This window comes from Gouania willdenowi, chromosome 19, assembly GCF_900634775.1.
Source record: "Gouania willdenowi chromosome 19, fGouWil2.1, whole genome shotgun sequence".
Taxonomy (NCBI): Eukaryota; Metazoa; Chordata; class Actinopteri; order Blenniiformes; family Gobiesocidae; genus Gouania; species Gouania willdenowi.
The window spans coordinates 11,789,306-11,809,478 of NC_041062.1; the positions used below are offsets into that span (position 1 = coordinate 11,789,306).

The 20,173-nt window shown below is 38.9% G+C and overlaps 1 protein-coding gene across 1 annotated transcript; it reads right to left on the bottom strand.

Moving 5' to 3' along the window:
- Positions 1 to 26: 26 nt before the first annotated feature.
- On the bottom strand, positions 27 to 18,541 carry ace (angiotensin I converting enzyme (peptidyl-dipeptidase A) 1). The gene is made up of 26 exons (XM_028475358.1): positions 18,400 to 18,541; positions 18,076 to 18,311; positions 14,773 to 14,943; positions 14,592 to 14,679; positions 13,700 to 13,843; positions 13,423 to 13,614; positions 12,665 to 12,762; positions 12,334 to 12,503; positions 11,977 to 12,200; positions 11,718 to 11,862; positions 11,237 to 11,335; positions 9,357 to 9,479; positions 9,054 to 9,259; positions 8,632 to 8,768; positions 8,138 to 8,296; positions 7,310 to 7,397; positions 5,639 to 5,782; positions 5,104 to 5,295; positions 3,697 to 3,794; positions 3,229 to 3,401; positions 2,410 to 2,633; positions 2,186 to 2,330; positions 1,956 to 2,054; positions 1,615 to 1,737; positions 1,220 to 1,404; positions 27 to 565 (listed from the first exon to the last, which is right to left on the bottom strand). The coding sequence occupies exons 1-26, from the start codon at positions 18,422 to 18,424 to the stop codon at positions 369 to 371; spliced, it is 3,885 nt and encodes a 1,294-aa protein (XP_028331159.1). The 5' UTR covers positions 18,425 to 18,541; the 3' UTR covers positions 27 to 368.
- Between the last annotated feature and the right edge of the window lie 1,632 nt (positions 18,542 to 20,173).

Below are 20,173 nucleotides of genomic sequence, written 5' to 3' on the forward strand. Positions count from 1 at the left end.
TCATTTTTTTAAGCACACTATTAAAATGAAATTAAAATGTGTTTATTATAGAAATACAGGAGATTCAACAAACAGAAAAACATTGAAATATTTCAAAAGACTTTACACATTGAATGTTGTTTTCAAAACATATCTCTCCTAAAAAAAAATCTAACATTACAAATAAATTACAAAACCTTAATGTTCTCTTTTGCAAAGTCAAAAATAATTTGAATCAAATTGTATACAATAAATATATTACACCAGATACAAACAAGGAGAAAATTTGTTCAAATGCACAAAAACACTGATGTTCACATTGAGGTTGGTAATATGCTAGCTACAGTAGGTCTGGCCTCATTTCAGCCTTTAGCCAGAAGCGCCTGTGGCTAGTCTTTTTGCTTTAGTTCCATTGTAGATAAAGACTTTTCAGGCTTTCTTGACTTCCTGTATTTGTAGGTCAAAAATATGGTGGCCACCAAGAGAACCAGTCCAAGCACCAGCAGGATCCACTGGCCTGCTGCAGCAGCTGAGCCTTCCACACTCATACCCAGGAAGTCCACTTTAGGGGAGCTGACTTCACCTGCTGAAAATACAGGAAAACACAATAGGAAACATGTTCAGCATTTCAGAAAGCCACGTGGAAAAACTGACACTTCAGATATGCTACATTTTGATTATGCTGCTACCAAAGGTAACAGCATCAGATGCTTTATTACTGCTAACACCAGAATCAAATGCTCTAAATGATAAGATCGCCTTCATTCAATCACTGCATGTGTTTACATTAGTTACCAACTAATTCAGTTATAGATATCTCAGTCCCTCAAAATACACACATTTTATAAAACCCCACAATAATTGCCCGGTATCACAGTTTTCCATGCTTATATCATACGCTGGTAGTCATTTTTAATCTCAAATTGTTAAAAGCAATTTGCCTAAAATTATTTTACAAAATTTCCCCAAATGGAAACTACATTTGTCAAAAATCAAGGGAATTAAAGTGAAGATTCTGCAGAAACTGATATATGTCACTTATTACTTGGATATTGATGGTGCCTTCCATACTTCATTATATCATTTATACATAGAAATGCAAACTAGGGAGAATTGAGATCAAACTGCTCCATATTTGACCCCTGAACTAAAATGACTCTGACACCACTGGTCTAAAGCAAGGTCTTATGGACCGCAACAGCCTATAGACTTGTGTGACAAACTTTTCTGTTGGACCTACTTGAGGGCTTCCAGTCGTACTCGGGCCATCCACGGACATCGCCATTTTTGTTGTTCTCTGCCTCCAGCCATTCAATGAGAGGTTTGAAATACTCCATGAGAGGCTCGGCGCTCATTCTGTGCTGGCCGGTGATCATGGTCATTGCCTCTGGCCAGGGTTTGCTGAAACCCAGCTTCATCACATCACTGCACAGGAAGAAGAGCTAATCTCAGGAAAGGACGGCACACAAAAAACCTTGCAACAACTTCAAAAACGTGTCGATTTGCGACATCCACTGATCTTTATCAGTCTACAGAGTTTTGTGGGATCTATCCCAGGTCAGTAAAGATGCAGATTCAGATTCACTGGTATCATCCTCTAACAACAGTGGGTATGAATATACATGTCGTACTAACCCCAGCAGCTTTCCGGCTTCCTGGGACTTGTAGATATCGCAGGTATGGAGAGATCCAGTATGTTTGGCAGCCTCACACAAAGCCTTGTGAAACTGAAACTGTATGACGAAGCTCACAAAGTACCTGATTAGAGACCACAGTGTGTGTATCCAAAGTTAGAGTAAAACAAAACAATGTAAAACAAATCATTCTGCCATACCACACACGTGGCCAAGAGCGTTACATGCTCTCATTACACTGCCTTTACCGCTTATCACTTTGGATTTATTAGATTTATTATCATTTAATCAGAACTCAAGTGCTTAATGCCCTTTATGTTCCGCTGACTCAGGAAACTTTACCTGACGTAAGGCACGTTCGCAGGGATGTGGAACTTTGCACCGGGGTCAAAGTCATCCTCTGTGCGTGTTACGGGTGGGCAAAGTCCCTGGTACTTCATTCTGTTTGGCGAGATGAAAGTATTTTGTACCTTCTACTTAGTTCCATCCTCCATTTACAAAGGAAAGACTTCACTTATATCAGTAAACAGTGATCAGTTGGTCACAAAAATGTTTTGGCGGTTGATCTCTACCTGAGGTTCCACCATTCTTTGTTATACTCTGTTGGTGGAATGCGCCCATCAAAGACTTTCCACCTCCACTGGTCCATCAAGTAGCCAAAAGGCAAGAAGGCAATCTTATCAAGTGCCATGCTCATCAGGAAGTTGATATCACTCTCTAGAGAAGGAGACGTGCTTTCAAATCACCAGTGATTGCTTTGTGGTCGTCGTAAAGTTGAGCTCAGCAAAATTCTTACCATGATTGTTCTCGACTTTGTCCAGGAGGCCAATGCTCTGCAGGTGTTTGGGTGTCGACACCGAGAGGGCTAGCACGTCGCCTATGGCCTCGTGAAAGCCAGGGTTCGCTCCGTCACGGAAGGACACGGGCTTTTCTTTGTACTGTAGAAAGTACTGCACGTGACCCATCTCATGGTGCACTGTGATCAAGTCATCCATTGTCACTACGGTGCACTGTTTTATCCTTCAAACACAAATAGAACTGTCATGAAAACCTTACCATCAGACACAAGTGTTCTGCAGTGGAAAAGCTGCAGGCATATAACATTTCAATTTAAGATTTTTATCGACCTTGCTAATGGTTTACTGGTGCGGTTTCTGCACTGTTGGCTTATGCTAGTAAATGTCTAATATAATGCATTATGCATTATGCATCTGCACTTTTGCTCCTTTATATTGCAACAATTACACCGTTTCTTTAGGTTACTTGACAATAATATGCTTGAGGTTGTAGAAAACCAAGCTAAAGTGGTTTCACACTGCATTGGTTGGTTGTAAATAAATTGGTTCAGGAACCTGAAACCTGTGTGTGTACCTGATATTAACTTTGTGACAGGCTTGGAAAAGATGGGGAAAATGTGAAATTATTGCTTCTTTGTGTTCTTTGTGTAAACACATTGTAATTTTGCAGGTAAAAAGGACGTATTAGAGGAGAATGATGAAACGTTAAGCCTTAACTTATGGTTAAAAACAGCAATATGTTTTTCAAATGATACAGATCCCATTTGTTTTAGTGGGACTTTGCCACAGTCATTCCTAATCTCAGGAAGAGGCTTAACCTGAAATCTTTGCGGTTGTAGAAATCCCATGCAGATGCGTGACAAACAACCTCTCGTCCATCAGATGGTTTCTCCAGCATGGATTTGTCCCAGAATTCTTTGGGCATTGGCAGCAGACCAAGTGAAGTGAAAAACCTGTCTGATTCCTGAAACATTCTGGTTGCATTCCAGCCCTGAAGGAGGACAGCAGAAGACATATGTGTTGATACAAACCCTTTTACTGCCAATGTTAGACATTCATTTAAAAAATGTAAGCAGCAAAATGTATTGGACAAGCACACTTGATAGGAGTGTTTTAATGTAAGTTATGGTCTCTTCTCCTTTTCCTGAGTGCAACTATTTTGGTCTTTCCTCCAGAACTCTGACTTTAAACCTACGTTTGAGTGAGTGAATGTGTGTCTTTGTGTTTGTGACTTCCTGTGTGTTGCCATGGTGTTCATCCAACAGTAATTTCATCCAAATATTCACCTGGGAAACCATAGCTGGTGTAGCATCAACTTGTGTGGCATCTGGGTAAGGATTGACCAAATCCATTATACCAGACCACGTCTGTGCCCACATGTTGCCTGAAAACCAAACAAACAGTATTTACTTTCATTCTCCAAAGTTGGATAAGTCAGGGACAGTGTGCATCATATTCTCTGCTGTCAATGTTTAAACAAGAGGGATTTCTGCTCGTCACTCAGTCCAACTCACTGTCACACACAATCTCATGCTCAATGCCTCTGAAAGCAGAGTAAATCTCACCCAAATCCAAAAGCATCTGCAGCCAACGACAGAATATCAATGTGCTGTGCACTGACATGAAAGCAGTGCTTGGCCGTAGCGTTGGAATAGTTTGGATGCCATAGCAGAAAAGTGCCAGCGAGGTCTTTTGTGTTTCAGTGCTACCTACAGCGCCCTGATTCAGAGTTCTTCACTTTGATGTCATTTATTTTTTACACAGTAGAGTTTCAGATGATCAAACACAATTTTAATAATAACTACATAAACAAAACCATTTAAAACTAAAAGTGCAAAAGGCAACTTTTAATGGATTTTTAGATAGTTTACAATAGCCAGCCCTGTTACATTTGGAATAAAACAGAATAATCCTCAAAGCAGACAAGAATACAAGAATGTCCACCAGTGAATGGAGCATAAAGTCAAAATTAAGGTTTCAGAGCTCCCCAATTCAATGGTTTTCAAATGGGAATGACTGAACCTCAAATACTCAACAAGGGGTGTCAAACTCATATTCGTTCAGGGGCAAAATAAGGAGCAGTTTGATCTCAAGCGGGATGCAGATTCATGCACTTCCACATATAACTGATATCTACACTATTTAAAGTCCCACATTCAAGCAGTAAATTAAATATCATTGCTAGATCTTCTCATTAAAATTTCTCAATTTTTTCAAATGCGATTAGATTGCGACAAAAAAAAATGACTGCAGTCATTTGATAAAGGCAGGGGAAAATAGTGAGTACCTCCAAATAAAGCGGAGTTTCGTTGAATTAGTCAATTTGAAAAAAAAACAGATATGTTTATGATTCATGTTTTCTCTGTCATTTTTTCATCTGCAGAGCAATTTAGATGCTCTAAAAGTGGCCACCGGGTGTGCTCTACAGGCATATATCAATTAAAAATCCTAAATATGAATATTTGTATAATTAATATTTGACAAAATGGTAGTTTTAGCTCAAAACTGATGTTTATATCTCGTGCATATGCCCTAAAATACTCAGTGTTGTCTCCAAAACCCATGCATTTTAATATTTTATTTTCTTATGAATCAAAAATTCTTGGCATTAGTGGGGAATTACTTAACATGGCGCTTAATAAACTTTATAGTATAATCTAAAGTTCTATTCAGATTTTCAGCTTTTGACTGACCAAGCAAATGTGCGGGAATGGGCCCCTTCAGGTTGATTCGTTCTGCACCGTACTTCTTGTACAGGGCTCTGCGGACGTAGGCGTGCACGTTCAGATAGAGTGGCTCCAGCTCCTTCCAGAGGGTTTCCAGGTCCTCCTCAAATGTGGGGGTTTCATACAGGGACCTCCAAAAAGCTCCATTATCAGTGTGACCTACGGACAGTGTCGGAGGAGAAGATTCAGCGTTTAATAGTGAACTTTGTCTTATTCAACACAAAGAATAAAAAAGTTATTAGCTAATAAATGGTAATGTGTTAGCCACAGACTATAAAACACACAAAAAAAAAAACTTACAATTTCCAAAAAATGGAAAACAAGAAAAGTAAACAACAATACGCTGTGTTATTGGTAAAATTAATTTGCTTTGGATGTAGGAGTGGAAACACACAGTAACAGATCCTTCCTGTTCATTAAAGTCATTCATTTGTGATTTACATGGCAGACTGGATGGGTTATAGCCCTAAAGTGGAGATGAAATGATTCCCTCGTGTTATACCGTTAAGTGTGGCAGCTTTGTTGGCCAGTTCCACATATCGCTTGTAATCCTGACGGAGAACTTTTCCAGCTGCATCTCTCCATCCTTTCCAGGCAAACAGCAATTCATCATAGTCTCTGGACTCAGCCATGATCTTCTGCAGATCTGAAATACATTCAAACTATTTGCCACACAAGAATGCATTTATAATTCTCTACCAGATGTTTACAGATGAGTCCCTGGTTGGTGAAGATGAATATGAGGTTGGAATCCAGGTATGTCACATTCATTGTCAGGATTGTTCGTTCGTTCGTTCATTCATTCATTAATGTACAGTAGGAATCAATATAATCTATAGAGTATTTCATTATTATTTTTTTTTTCCCAGGGTGCAACAGGCCCTGTGAAGTCCAGGAGCTTTCATAAAATCTATATACATTAATTTACAAAGTGCTTTTGTCCTGATTTCATTTTATCACAATACTTGGGCGCCGATTGAATTTTATTGTGACTCTGGTTTATTAGTGATTTTTTTCCCGTGTACTTTATTTTTATTCCGTAGATTTCGAGAAGTTAAATCGCTCTCCACATTTAGTCAGATTGTTTTTAGAATTTTAAGGGTTATTTATTAATTGTCAAAAACTAATTAAAAAATGACCAATTCAAACCTATTGGAGCAGTGACATTATACTGATTCTCAGGAGTTTACTGAGGGTTATACTGACTCCAAGGGGTTATATTGACTTTGAGGGATTCAACTCGTGGTTTTTCGTCAGGAAATGTAGTTTGTCTTTGTTATGTCTGGAAAACATACAGTTTTGTCCTGTTGGACTCTTTAAGGTTTAGCACTAAAATAGATTATTGTAACTTTAAGGTTTACAGCAATGAGGCGTGGGAGTGTCACAAACTGTAAGTTAGGTGTGTTCATTTAAAACAGCAAAGCGATTAAAACAGAGCTACACAATGTGGTTATTAAGACCTTCTTAAACACAACAGTCTTAATTATTGCAATTTGATATTAACAATTATCACAATTTTAATTTTGATATTTTCCTTGTGTCAAAACAAAAGTTGAATCACACAATTCTAGAAACAATTTATACAAATCATTGTTTTTTTAAAAAAAAAAAAACCCAATGCATATCACATCATTCATCATTAATTCATATTAACTGGGCATGTACGTGGTACATATTATGTACCATGTTCACAACGTTCAGTAATGATTATTGTGATTTTATTTTCCTTATGTACCTTATTCAAAAGTTAAATCATCCACTTTGTACAAGTCAGTCACACAGTCTGACTTTTTTTTCAAGTGCACTACTATATAACATGTTATTAACCTGGGGCAACAAATGGTTAAAAAAAAATACATGAAAAATTAAATTCTGGGAGAAATACTGAATTTCAATATTTTCACAAATAAATTGGAATACACCGTGAATCGATATTTTTCCCACCCCATATATGTATTATATTGGAAATGACTTTTCTTCCACATTGTATTTTGTCCTTTGCAAGTGTGAATCCAATAATCCAAAATTATCCATAATAAAACAGATCAAATCATCTTGCAGCCAATCATTGACTTTTCAACTTCCCACATTCTACACTAGAAGACCTATGTTAGTGAATTTTTCTTTACAATCTATCATTGTGTGATTTTTATTCCCGTTTTCAAAGCGTTACCTGGGTCCAGTGGATGGCACGTGCCATCGTCCCTGCACACTTTAGCCACACTGTACTTGGTCTCCATGTTTGACAGGAGAGTGTTGAACTGAAAAGTGAGGACACAGATTCACAGTGAAGCTCTCAACAATGAACAGGTTAGAATACTTAGGGAATGCTTCATCTTTCTACAGCCGCTTGAGTGGATAATGGGGTTTGTTTTTTTTTTTAGGCGCAGCGGTTTTGGTTCTCTGCTGAGGTCTGTGTGATACAGAGATAACTTTTCCTCCCCTTGACTCAACCACCCAGAGATGTGTGCACAATATTACACAAACAAACTAATTCTGGCTCAGAAATCCTCTTGGATGGCCTGAAATACGTGCAGGGTTTCCGTACCCTTAGGGGCTTTTCAATGGAGATTTACAGAAAGCTGAAAATCAACAGCCCAAAGATAAGTTTACTTTGAGTCGAGTCAAACAAAGTTATCATGAGTGGCCTGAGTAGTGGAAAGAATGTTGGTTTTCTGTTGCTTGTTGAATGACATTTGTATGGAAAACCTTGTTGTCTAATATGAAGTAGGCAGTGGTTAACCGAACGATTGTCGTATCAATATACCGACATTCTATCGGTACGCAGTGCCCATATTTGGCGAGTTTAGGTCACGTGACTAAGATTAAACCTTACTCTAAACTTAACCCTAAAATTTTGCGATATTGGGTAATAACCAAACCCTAAACCTAATCCTAACCCGAAGACGCTACGTACGTGTACTTTGGCAACCGTACGAAGAGACACTATAAAGAAACATCTCTATGTGGAGTTTGAAAAGAAATAGGATTTCCTTCACACCTCCTCCAATTCTTTTGAAGGCAGAGCCGCCCTTTCGATGTCACTGAGCTTTTTGATGATGCGTTTCACTGAGTCGTCCTGGAAGTCAGTGGTGTCGTACGCTCGAGCCTTTTCTCCATACTTCAGGGTGTGAGCTGACATTTGCAGGTTCTTCTCCAGCTAGAGAATAGGAACGAATCCCCTTTAAAAGTTTACATCCAATTTACATTACTGCAGTTAGAGTGATTGGATTGATGAGCAAGCAGACGGACGACAGGCAAATGAATGAATGAATGGGTTACAATATGCACTAATGGGTGATTAGGCAGACAGACAGACAGACAGACAGACTCATGCATGCGTGCACTTATTAGTGATTTAATCATTTATTAAATCATTGCCACAAATACACACAAGCAATTCCTTTTCATTAAATCACAAAATGACTAACATGCAGGAAGCATTAGCGAAGTGACCATTAATGCTTGAGCAAGGCCAGTTTGAGGTGATCTCACCATCGCCTGCTTATTGGCTTCATTGATGTCAGTGTTGTACTTCCAGGAGGCCTCGGTGTAAGTGTTCCACACCACCTCAGCAGTACTGTTGTACTCCTCCAGAAATGCCTTTGCATCAAGCTCATCTGTATTCTTGTCTGATTCAACAGGAGGAATTAATATTTTATGTCTTCTGTCAGTTCAACATCTAACAGCTTGATATTCATCCCAACTTAACTTTCTATCAAACAATAAATAAATAAATACATGCAAGACAATAAAGACACAAACAGAAATCAGTTTCTTCAACTAAAGATATACAGAAACCTGTGTAAATAAAAATCTGTCACCATAAAAACAAAAATGTTTTTCCAAAATCCTACAGGTGTATTTTTTTCACTATCACTACTTACATATCACATATCGCTTTTTTCTAATCTTACCAATATCTTCAGGGTAACCCTCAGGGACGGGTGGTACCCAACCAAATTCTGGCCACCCTAAAGTCTCATTGACATTCTGTTTTTCCAGCCACTTAATAATAGGGTCAAAGTATCTCATTAAAGCACTGGCATCCAACTCATTAGTGCCAATAGCTTCCTGGAGCACCTCAGGCCAAGGTGTGGAAGAGCCAGCCTGAAGTACTTTCCTGCAAAAAGGAGAAACCAACAACACATGTTAACAATACATTTGACTTTTTCACATAAAGTTTAAGAAGAGAATTAGGTTTAGTTCAGTTCTCTTACTTTAAAATCGCTCCTGCCTCTTTAGAGCGGTAGATGTCGCATGTGTGCAAGGGGCCCGTGTGATTGGCTGCTTCGCAAAGTTTTTCATGCAACTGGAACTGTAGGATGAAGCTAAAGAAATACCTGCCAAGAGGAAATAAGGCTTTTAGTAATCAGTGCAACAACAACAAAACAGATACATCATACAGTCACAAGTCAAATAACAGTCAACATAACTATGCGGAGGAAAAGACCACCAGAAAGTAAATAGAAAATATATTGAAGGAGACATATCATGCTTTTAAATCCTTCCTTTTTACATATAAATCATACAGTTGTCGTCTATATAAAGCGGAACTGCAATGCTTGGGTCTAAATTCCTCATTATTATAGCTCCACAGACCCCTTTTCTACCCCTTTTCTGATCTGCTTCTAAGAGCAACTCGTTTTGGTGCTGTCTCTTTAAATGCAAATGAGACACTTCATACCCCGCCCCCTCTCCAGGTTGCAGAGGTGACACTCGGTTCAACTCCACCCTGTTCGGCCATTTTTGTAGTTTGATAGAAGAGATATGGCTATGTAGCGGTGCAGAAAATGTTTATTCACACGTTATTTACAAAATGTCAACAACAGAAGACTTGTCCATCCAGCTTTACATGTTCGAGCCAGAGTCTGACCCGGCGGAACGAGATGTAAATGAAGATGATGAACCTGCAGAACCCTAACAAGTGAGCTAACGCAAGCACAGAGCTAACGCTAGCGCCAAGCTAACATCACGAAATGCATTTTAATACAATCTTTTCGGAGACAAAAACGGCAAAATGAAATGACTAATGAAAACTTTAGACTTGAATTAAATCACGTAGGCCATATCATCAAGGATCTAAAACGAGCACACAGCGCTAACATATGAAGACGGTGCAACTGCTAATGCTAACAAAACAATGACAGGGACGTCTTATCATCACACTTTTTAGCGTTATTTACAGCTTACCGAAGTGCTATGTTCATCGTCTCCAAAGATAGAAGGAATTGAACCCTCAATCAGACAAAGTCTTTTGGCAAATCCTTCTTTATACTGGTGGAGGTTGCTGAAGCAGTCATCCTTGAAGTGCTTCGCACACACCAAATGACCTTACCCACAGATGTGGGTACATTTCCGTGAAAAATAAAACTCAACCATGCACTTTGAAAAGGTTCTGATGCTGGAAGACGGTGTAATGAAGCGTGTGGGTTACGACATCCAACAACCGAACATTTTGACTTATCCTCTCGTAACTTCGGCATCCTTGAGCTTGGACTACAAAATAAAAGAGAGAAATAAAAATGGCGGATTGCTCGAAGTGTTGGGCCTGGATTCGATGTCCTAATTTGGCAGTTCCGCTGCTAATACTGTGATGTCATTGTTCAAAAAACGTAATAGAGAATCGAAAAATCGAAACAGATTGAAAAATATGACCAAAACAGAATATAAAGATATCAACGGAGCACCTGAAGAGACTAATTTGAACTTTTCAGTACTTCTAAACACTCTAAATATACAACAAAATGCATTTAAGGGCTAAAAAAGTGGATTTTGCATGATATGTCCCCTTTAAATAAAGAAAGTAATCAGCTGGAGCATCTGTGTTTGCAGCATGTGATTGAAGGATTTGCAAACTGTTTTTTAATCAATGCTACATTAAACTAATAATCTCTAGTTCCTTTTATATCCTAAATCTTACCTCTTTGTTTGCAGAGCAATTTAGAGTACAATATCTTCTTATAAAATACTAAAAGCTGATATATTTCTAGATTTGGCTGCTGAAACAAATCCCCTGTATTATCTTAAGAGTATTGTTTTGTTTTGGTTTTTTTAAGGGGGGGGGGGGGGGGGGGGATCATGGTAATTCGTAGGTTACCTAATGTATGGTGTGTTTGATGGAATGTGAAATTTTGCTCCAGGATCAAATTGCTCCTCTGTGCGTTTGATGGGCGGGCAGATGCCTTGATATTTTGTTCTGGAACAAAAAACAAAGAGAAATCAGTCGACACACACATACCAATAACACAATCTGGAGACACTCTTTCCTTTTCACTGAATTTTGAGTATCCGGTAAATGTTGCTTTGGTGTGTGTTTGCTGTTTGACCTGCAGCTAAACCTCACTTTACAGGCAAATCCACTTTTGTACAAGATATTGAAAGCTCTCAGAGATGATTGAACAATGCATAACTGTATAAAGTGAATCCGCACATTGCATATTGTCTTAACTCTCTTCAACTGTCTTTGCTTATATAAGCTAGCAATCAACTAACAGAAGAGTCGCATTTTTCTGCATGCAATGTGTTGGTAGTGATTTTCTCATTCTGTGTAAAAGCAATATAGTTCTATTATTGTTTACCTGAGATGCCACCAGTCAGCATTGTAACGCTCGGGAGGTGTGCGTCCACTGAACACACCCCATCTCCATATATCAATGAGGTAGCCAAAGGGGAGGAAGGCTATTTTCTCTAAAGCCATCTTCAACAGGTAGTTGGTATCTGTTTCTATAAAAATACATAAAAGAAATGAAATGATTCAAAAATCTGAAGAGTTCTATTTCGGCTGCACTGATGGCCAGATAAAGCAGTATAACATGTATTGGTCTTGTATATATTTACCAATGTCAGAGGACATATTCTTCAGAAGGCCAAGAGTAAAAAGATGTTTGGGAGTGGAAACGGAGAGGGCCATAACATCGCCGATTGCTTCATGGAAACCAGGGTTGGCTCCTCGACGGAAGCCAACAGGCTGATCCTTGTACTGCAGGTAATACTGAACGTGCCCCATCTCATGGTGCACAGTGGAGAGCTGCTCCATGGTCACTACGGTGCATTGCTTAATCCTACAAAAGTGAAAACATCCTTTTGAAAAAGCTGTGGGACATTGTTCCAAGTGGTTTTGTCCACAAAATTAATAGTGTCAGATGAAGGCTAAACATTCCTTGATGCTAATGCAGCTAAACTGGTGCGAGTTACCTGAAATCTTTGCGGTTGTAGAAGTCCCAGGCTGATGCATGACACACCACCTCTCTGTCCTTGGGCTTCACAAGCATGGATCCTTCCCAAAACTCTGGAGGCATGCTGTCCAACTCTAGAGAGGTGAAAAACTCCTCCGCCACTCGAAACATGTGTGTGGCATTATAGCCCTGTGGAGAGGAAACAATCACACAAGTTACGCTAACCGCTGCATTAGGTGAGCGCATAGACAATTGTTTTATTTAAAAAATGTGTTTCTGAGGTCATGTGTCTGTATATCAGTTGTACTTTCTTTCAGTCGTGCTTGACAAAATGTCAGCCGCACACTTACTTGTTGGTTCATTTCATTAGTCACATCCATGCTGGGTTTGTCAGGAAATGGGATCATCATGTCATATATGTTGTTCCAAGTCTGGGCCCACATGTTTCCTGAGTTTGAGGAAGAAAACACTCTCGAGCAACAATTCCTTGGTGTTATGTGATACTTCACTCACAAGCAGAGTAGGAAATCCCGACATTGATGAGAAAAGACACCTAATCCAGTCACCACCCTACATCAGCATCTGAACAATGTTGCTGTGTTCTGTCTAACGTGTGGGAATATGTTTTATATTATTGGATAAAATATGGAAATCATATAGAATCAAGAGCACTCAGAGAGCGCAAACCTCCACAAGCACCAAAAATCCTCTTTGCTGATATTTGCCGTTATCTGGATCAGTGATCATGGTACCACGATCATTCACACTTTAAAGGCTTGAAAGATATTTTTATCCAAATTCATAATGATACAGAAAGTTGAAATGTACGGGGCAACGTTTTCCAAAAACGCGATGAAGTGCACAATCCAGATCTCTTCCAGATAAAACTCCGTGAGGTAATTGAGAAACAAACCTGACATAAGTTAGTCAAATTTCAGAAAGATCTGTCACTTACGAACCGAGATATGTATTTTTGAAATTTCGTTACTAATAAGAGAAAGTTCCGGATTTTTTTAAACTGATCTAGAATCAGTATTTTGACTCTAAATTTATCTTTGGAATAAATTGTGATGATCCCATTATTGTGTTATGCTGCTGGATATATTACCTAATAGATGTGCAGGAATGGGTCCTTTAAGGTTGATGTATTTGGATCCGTACTGGATATACAGCTGGCGACGCACAAAGGCATGCAGGTTCAGGTAGAGCGGCTCAATGGTCTTGTAGACTTTTTCAATATCCTGCTCAAAGGTGGGGGAGTCATACCAAGAGCGCCATTCAGCTCCAGTATCGGCATATCCTAAAATAGCACCAGATTATAACTATTATTTTCAATCTTCCCCCTTTTCCGTGTTCGATGTTTAACGTCGATGGGAGATACTCACCGTCAGCTTGGTAGCCTTTGTTACTGAGCTCCACAAACCTTTGATAGGGTTTTTTGAGTGGGACACCTGCTGCTTGGTGCCAGCCTTCCCAGGCAAACAGCAGCTTCTTGTAGCTCCTGGAGTGAGCCATGATCTCTGTGAGCTCTTCAAAATAAGAAAAACAACAACATTACTCACTGGCGAATGCTGTGGGTGTACCTTAAACAATCAAGATGTGTGTGTTTGGATAAGTTCATGCTCAGAAAACTCACAGGAAAAGAGTACAGATATCATTTGAGCGATAGACTGAGTTATGACAATTTTGTGACATTTCAGGGAATCATTTAAAACAATGTTTATTTTCTAATTGCCAGAAGAGAGACCTGAACGTTAGAAGAAGGTGAAATTTGAAGAGGTAAAAAGAGGACAGGATGTTACATAGTTACATTAACCTTGTTGCTAACGCGCACTTATGAGGACTGTTCCTCAATGACTACAATGAGCGTATTTGTTATTAGGAGCTGTCATTTCTTGAATAATTGACTGTTTATAGTTTCTTGTCATATTTGAGGTGTTGGCCGGCCTTTCTTGTCATTACTTTGGCCCTGAGAAACCTCAAGGGGCCATTGTTCACAATAAATGCCCACAGTGTTTGTATTTTCTAAAGCTTTTACTGAATACTCATGGGCACATCCACAGCACTTCCTTAAAGAGATCTCTCTGATGTACTTTTGCCCATCCTGTTAAAAGCTGATAACATCTTGTCCACTTTCAACTGTTTTTCTTACTCGACTTCCACCTCACATTGTGACTGGTTCAACAGTCCTTGATGCGACTAAATTCCGGTTGTTGTTGTTTTTCTTTTAATCAAATGCACAACGCTCTTTTTGGGGGGACGAGTGAGTTGATTTACCAGGTTCCAGGCTCCAGCTTACGTTTGGCTCTGGGTGCACCTTAGCAGTCGAATAAATATCCTTCATTGTGCTAAGAAGGGTGTTGTACTGTGAACAAGAAAATAAAACTATTTGAGTTCTTTTTTTTTTTAAACCGGTTAATAGGAAACAGACAATATAAATGAATGAAATTGGACAAACCTCTTTTCTTTCAGTCGGAGGAAGGTTGGCAGGACCGAGAACCTCGATCTTTTTGATTAGTTTCTTAGTCTTGGGATCAGGGAGTGTGTCAAGGAACTCCTTAGAGAAGACTTCCTTAGCCTTTGACCCCCAGGCTTCATTGTAACCCTGTCTTTTGAGATTAGCTTGTACCTGAAAACAGGTGAAGGTAGAAGTGAGGGACCATTATTACCTGTATTAGATTTGAGTAATTCTTCAAGTCTTTAAAACCCAAACTGGGTCAACAAAACAACATTTAGAAGTGCCAGCACCAATAATCCTCCATGTTAAAAGATCACGCTATTATCATCAACTCATTAGCTAGTCTGCTACAACCAGGCCAGCTCAAAAAACTAAAAGACCAAATTGTGCCAGTGGTCAGAATTTCTCAGGCCAATTCAATCCTTTTGCTGTAAACAGTCAATATTTGGTCGAAAACGTTCATCAGGATGAATGTTTCTATTTTCGTGCATGCAAACACTACCTCCGCATTCTTCTCGTGCTGCTTGATACAACTTTGTACTTACTAACTCGTGTTTTGATTGCAAGTTCTTTTGTGCAACTACATTTTATTAAAACACTTGTGAAAACAAATGCATATTGACAAGACAAAAAAACTGTCATTCAGTCAAATGAATTATCTTAGTAAGTACAACCATGAATAAGCATTCTCTAATAATCATCCTGAGCTCAAAGGTCTCACAGTCTCGTGAGCACTTTGCCAAAAGATACCACAACTGTAAAGAATTGTGAATGATTTGCACAACATATTTGAGAACTTAAGAAGCTATGGGGTAGGAAGATTATTGTTTATAAGCTCGTCTACTTGGACGTGCCCCAAAAACTTATCTTTGACAAAAAAATCATAATATTGTTGCATAGATGTTAGATTTTAATCAATTAAACCTGCCACCACAAAATGATGAATTATGAAAAAAAAACAATCTATATGATAAATTTGCTGTTAAATGAAAATTTACATTCAGGCCTACAAAGACGGATTCTCTGTACAAAAGCCTAATATAATATTTCATCACACTAACTTTATCCAGTCTTCCAACACCGCTTTCTCCTGTCATTGATTTGCAGATAATTACAGAATATCTTGGTTGTTCATGTTGCTTGTCGTATTATAAACACATTTCCCCTGGGATCAATAATGCAGGTGTTTTTCTATTGATCGAGGACTCACCAATGACCTTGGCTTAAGGATGACTTTATCTGGTATAGAACTATATATATTACATATGCTACATATGCTTATTTGTGACCTTGCTGGATCTTAGGATGTTGGCTTTATGACTCCCGTGGTGATGCTGAGTATACGAGATAGTGCCTGAGCTGAAAGATGGGACACAGTCAAGGTCGCTGTGAACCACAGGAGGTTGTATAAGCTGAATATTGAATTGCTTTAACTCAAAATGATGAAATACAGCTGCTTTGTTACAACACAGTGTGTTCACAAACACCTCTGGCAGTTTAATATTGACTTTACTCGGTTTCAAGTAAATTATGCTAATAATGCCGTGAAACAAGTCAGCTTCCTCTTTTCTCTGGAAAATGTACAGAATATGTATGCAGAAAATGATGCGAGTAGTTTTAAGTTCACGTGTCATTATTTGATGAACACAGTTGCTCCTTCCCAGCAATGTTTTCTATGAAGCTTCCCTTATCTGTCTCTGACCCAGCCCTTTGGTAAAATAACAAGCTGCAAACAGGAGAGGAAGAAGAAAAAAAAACTGGTGACAGTGAGTTGAAGTAATAACGTTGACCTTTGAGCTCTTTTCTCTCAATCTCTGTCCTTTTCCCAATCATCTTTTCCCGCCTGCCTGCACCTATTAAATCTCACAATCCAATTTTCCACCACAGGAACTCAAGTAAAGATAAGCATGGAATGCTATTTGCTGATGTTTAATCCAAATCTTCTACAAACATTTAAAGAAGAATTCCTGCGAACACACCAATTACTCATTAACACATACACATAAAATCCACGTGCTTGTGCAAAACTCAATTCTCAAATTTAGCTTTTTCTGCAACACAGGAAAACATAATCTGATACAGTTTTTTTATACATCTGCATTTACTCTGATCTTGGGTTGCACCTTCTCATTGCAAAATTTCCAAATTCAGTTGCAGCAACACAAGAAAATAAAGCGCATGTATTCAAGTATTATTCAATCAAATTCATTTATTTTGGCCATGTTTTCAAAAAGCCTCGGTCATTAAGATAAAATGAGTCGTCATTGTGTGCAATTTGCTCGTCTTCTGTTTTGTCTAATACGCAATGGGAACCAATCACAGTCCAAGGCTGCACGGGCGTGTTCTCATGTGCAGTGTTTACACATTAGCTAGCTTTAAACCTGTGTTCCTTTCACTGGAAAAGGACTTGCAGTGTTGCTTATTACATTTAATCCTTTCTCTGTCTCAAAGCTGCCAGACCAGATCAAACTCAGTGCTCGGATTCTGTTTGATTCTCTGATTCTTTTCCACGTGAGAAGAAAATGTGCTCTTGCATGGAAATCTAGCCTGTCTTTTACCTTCCATCCCTGAAACTACAAGTTTTCAAGGCATAACACATTCTGCAGGCTGACCCTCTACACCTGTTCTGCTCTTAGACACGGTCATTGTTCAGAGCTCAGATAGTGTACAGAAATCTTGTTGTGACAGCTGTTCAAGCACCGGGATAAAAAGAAACAAGAGGCTTTTCCCTCAGTGTGTCAGAGCATTTTCTGTTTATGGGTTTGCTCACGACATAGACATCATAGTCTCATGTTTTTTAAAAATGCATGTTGACTGTGAGGAAATTAAAAACATACTTCTGACCATTACATTTTATTGACTACAGCTGACTGACTGGTAAGAACTTCCAGCTTTTATTCTCTCTCCAGTGTATTCATTACATTCTAGTTAGAACACTGACTCTCGAAATACCATTTGGATGCATTCAGGTAGCAACAATGAGTACAATGACTCTGTGAAAAACCAAAACTTTCAGAAAAGGAGCGAGTAACCAAGACACCTAATAAGACACATTCAAATATTGACAATCCTCACAATGCAGTCTTTCATATCACCACACACACACAAGCCAGGTTGGCTGTGCTAGCGAGAAATTCAGCACGTAATCCTGGAGGGATGAATAGCAGTAATCTTCCAGTCACGCTGAGCTGAGCTTCACAGAAACCTTTGCCCCTACCTGTGTTTGTGGTGGTGAGTTGCCAACATATGGCGAGAACAGAATCATTTCCTTCTCCCAGGAGGGAAAAGTTGGTGTTTTCCTACCTGTAGTTCAGAGTTATGCTTTGTGATGTTGGTGTTGTAGTTCCAGTCAGCAAACACAGCTTGGGAAAACGCCACCTCGGCCGTGCTGTTGAAGTCATCGAGGAACCTTAAGACATCTTCGGTGGTGTTTGTGTATTCCCCTGGCAGCCAGCTTTCTGGCAGAACTTCAGACAGCACCAAAGCCGGCAGCAGCAGCAGCAGCGACCATGAAAACCTGCCCACAGAAGTACCCATTGCTGGATCCCATCAAAGAAAGTGGAAGAGACACAGTTAAGTGATTGAAATGACTTCAAATAGTCGCGTTCCAATGAAGTGAGAGGACACCTTTTCCCTGAAACTGTTGACTCATCTGCTCTTCTTCCTCAGCCTCCCAGCTTAGCTGCTGGTGGAATGAACTGGAGTCAAAGCGAGCCTCTTTTTAAGTGTCAGTGTAACCCAGCCCACACTTTGCTGCAGCCTTCCCTCTTACCACTTCACAGCTCTGGATTCATTTCCCCTCACGTTTCCCCCCCTCAGACCAATTATCCCTCCCTTCTTTTTCTGGCTGTTTCCCAGGTTTCATCTTTGGCCAAAGAGTTCTGATGACACCAGAGGATGAGAGATAGATTAATGGTATATCAGCGTAGTGTGATGGCTCCAGCTGGGAGGGAAACTCTGCATAGTTTGCTATAGATTCCTCCTTCAGCTTAGCCACAATTAAAGAAGTGAGAGAAATAAAGAAGAAGAAGAGAGACAATAAGCTTTTACAGGAAGGCATTAGTACAAACGTCAGATAGAAGCAGAGAAAGGAGAAACAGGTTCAATTTGAACTGTATCATCAAAGCAAAACTTAGACAACATTTCCTTTTTTTTAAGCATGTTATGTTGAGGTTTTTTTTATTCAAGCAAGGTTTTTCAGGACAGTTTTTGCTCTTCACACTGAACTTTACAGTTTAACCACTGAGGCAGGTGGAACACCTTTGTGGCCATGAAGTGTGTAACAGCTGTTAGGTTGTAGGGGAACATGTAGTTCTTCTTTTTTCAGTGTAGATCAGTGGTTCCCAAACAGGGGTACAGGAGCATACCGCAAGGGGTACTCGGAAAGATTTAACAATTACTTTAAAAATAATCAGGAAATGTTCCTTTTTGGGACAAATTCACAAGAAACTTATAGTACTATTGCTCAATAAACTACTATATTTTCTTCAAAACACTGTTTATCACACTTCTGACAATAGGAGACAATAATTAGCTTCATTTTACATAGGAGACCATACTAACTTATTATTGAAGTAATCACATAAAAGTTGCATTGGTAGTTTTTTTTTTATTTTTAATAAATTCCACTTTTAATTCAACTTCATGTTTGTTCCACAAATGAAAAAGCATATGAAATTATGGAGAGGGCACTTATGATATGAAGGGAGTACACAGATTTTGGCAAAAATGCACAGTATGTGGGACAAAAATATTGGGAACCACTGGTGTAGAGCAAAGTCTGACGGCAAAGTTCAAGGTCATTTTACTTGAAGTCCTCTGATGAGAAATCTAGTATTATTAATAGTTATTAGTATCTTATTTGCTGCCATTTGGTTCAAAACAACTGATTAGATCAAATTAGTTTAGATGTTTTTTTTTTTTTTTTTTACAAAGAAAATGTCCTGCTTTTTATTCATCCTCTTTTTGTTTGCAATCATCATAGTCTGGCTTCAATCAGATGAGAAATTATAGCTGACAAAAATTTCTGACGAAAATTGAGTAAATGATCCTCCTAGTCTGTCATTGTTGGAGTGACTTTCCCAGTTTCAGAATACATCAGCATGATTACACACAGATAAATACTCCACTCAGCAGTTTTTCCTTGGTAACTATGACGAAGAGGTGCATACATACCGAGTAAACACAAAACAGTTAGTCACTGAGCTGCAGAAGAAATATGCAAACTTTTAAATACAACATTCATTGATGATTGAGCTAAGATATACACGCTTTAACACTGTTTGTCTTATCTAGTGGAAAAAAAAAAAGATTTTAATTGCATTCTTGGCTCGCCTTAACCACCATGAAATGTTTGTCTGATTAAAGATGAATTATTCTGAACCCAAAATGATGCCGTCAC

Coding starts and splice junctions, on each gene's coding strand:
- ace (XM_028475358.1), bottom strand. CDS start 18,424: ATGAGTCAACAGTTTCAGGGAAAAG. Junction 11,336..11,717: donor GCTGACTGGTGGCATCTCAG/GTAAACAATAAT, acceptor TTTTTGTTCCAG/AACAAAATATCAAGGCATCT. Junction 566..1,219: donor GTACGACTGGAAGCCCTCAA/GTAGGTCCAACA, acceptor CTGTATTTTCAG/CAGGTGAAGTCAGCTCCCCT.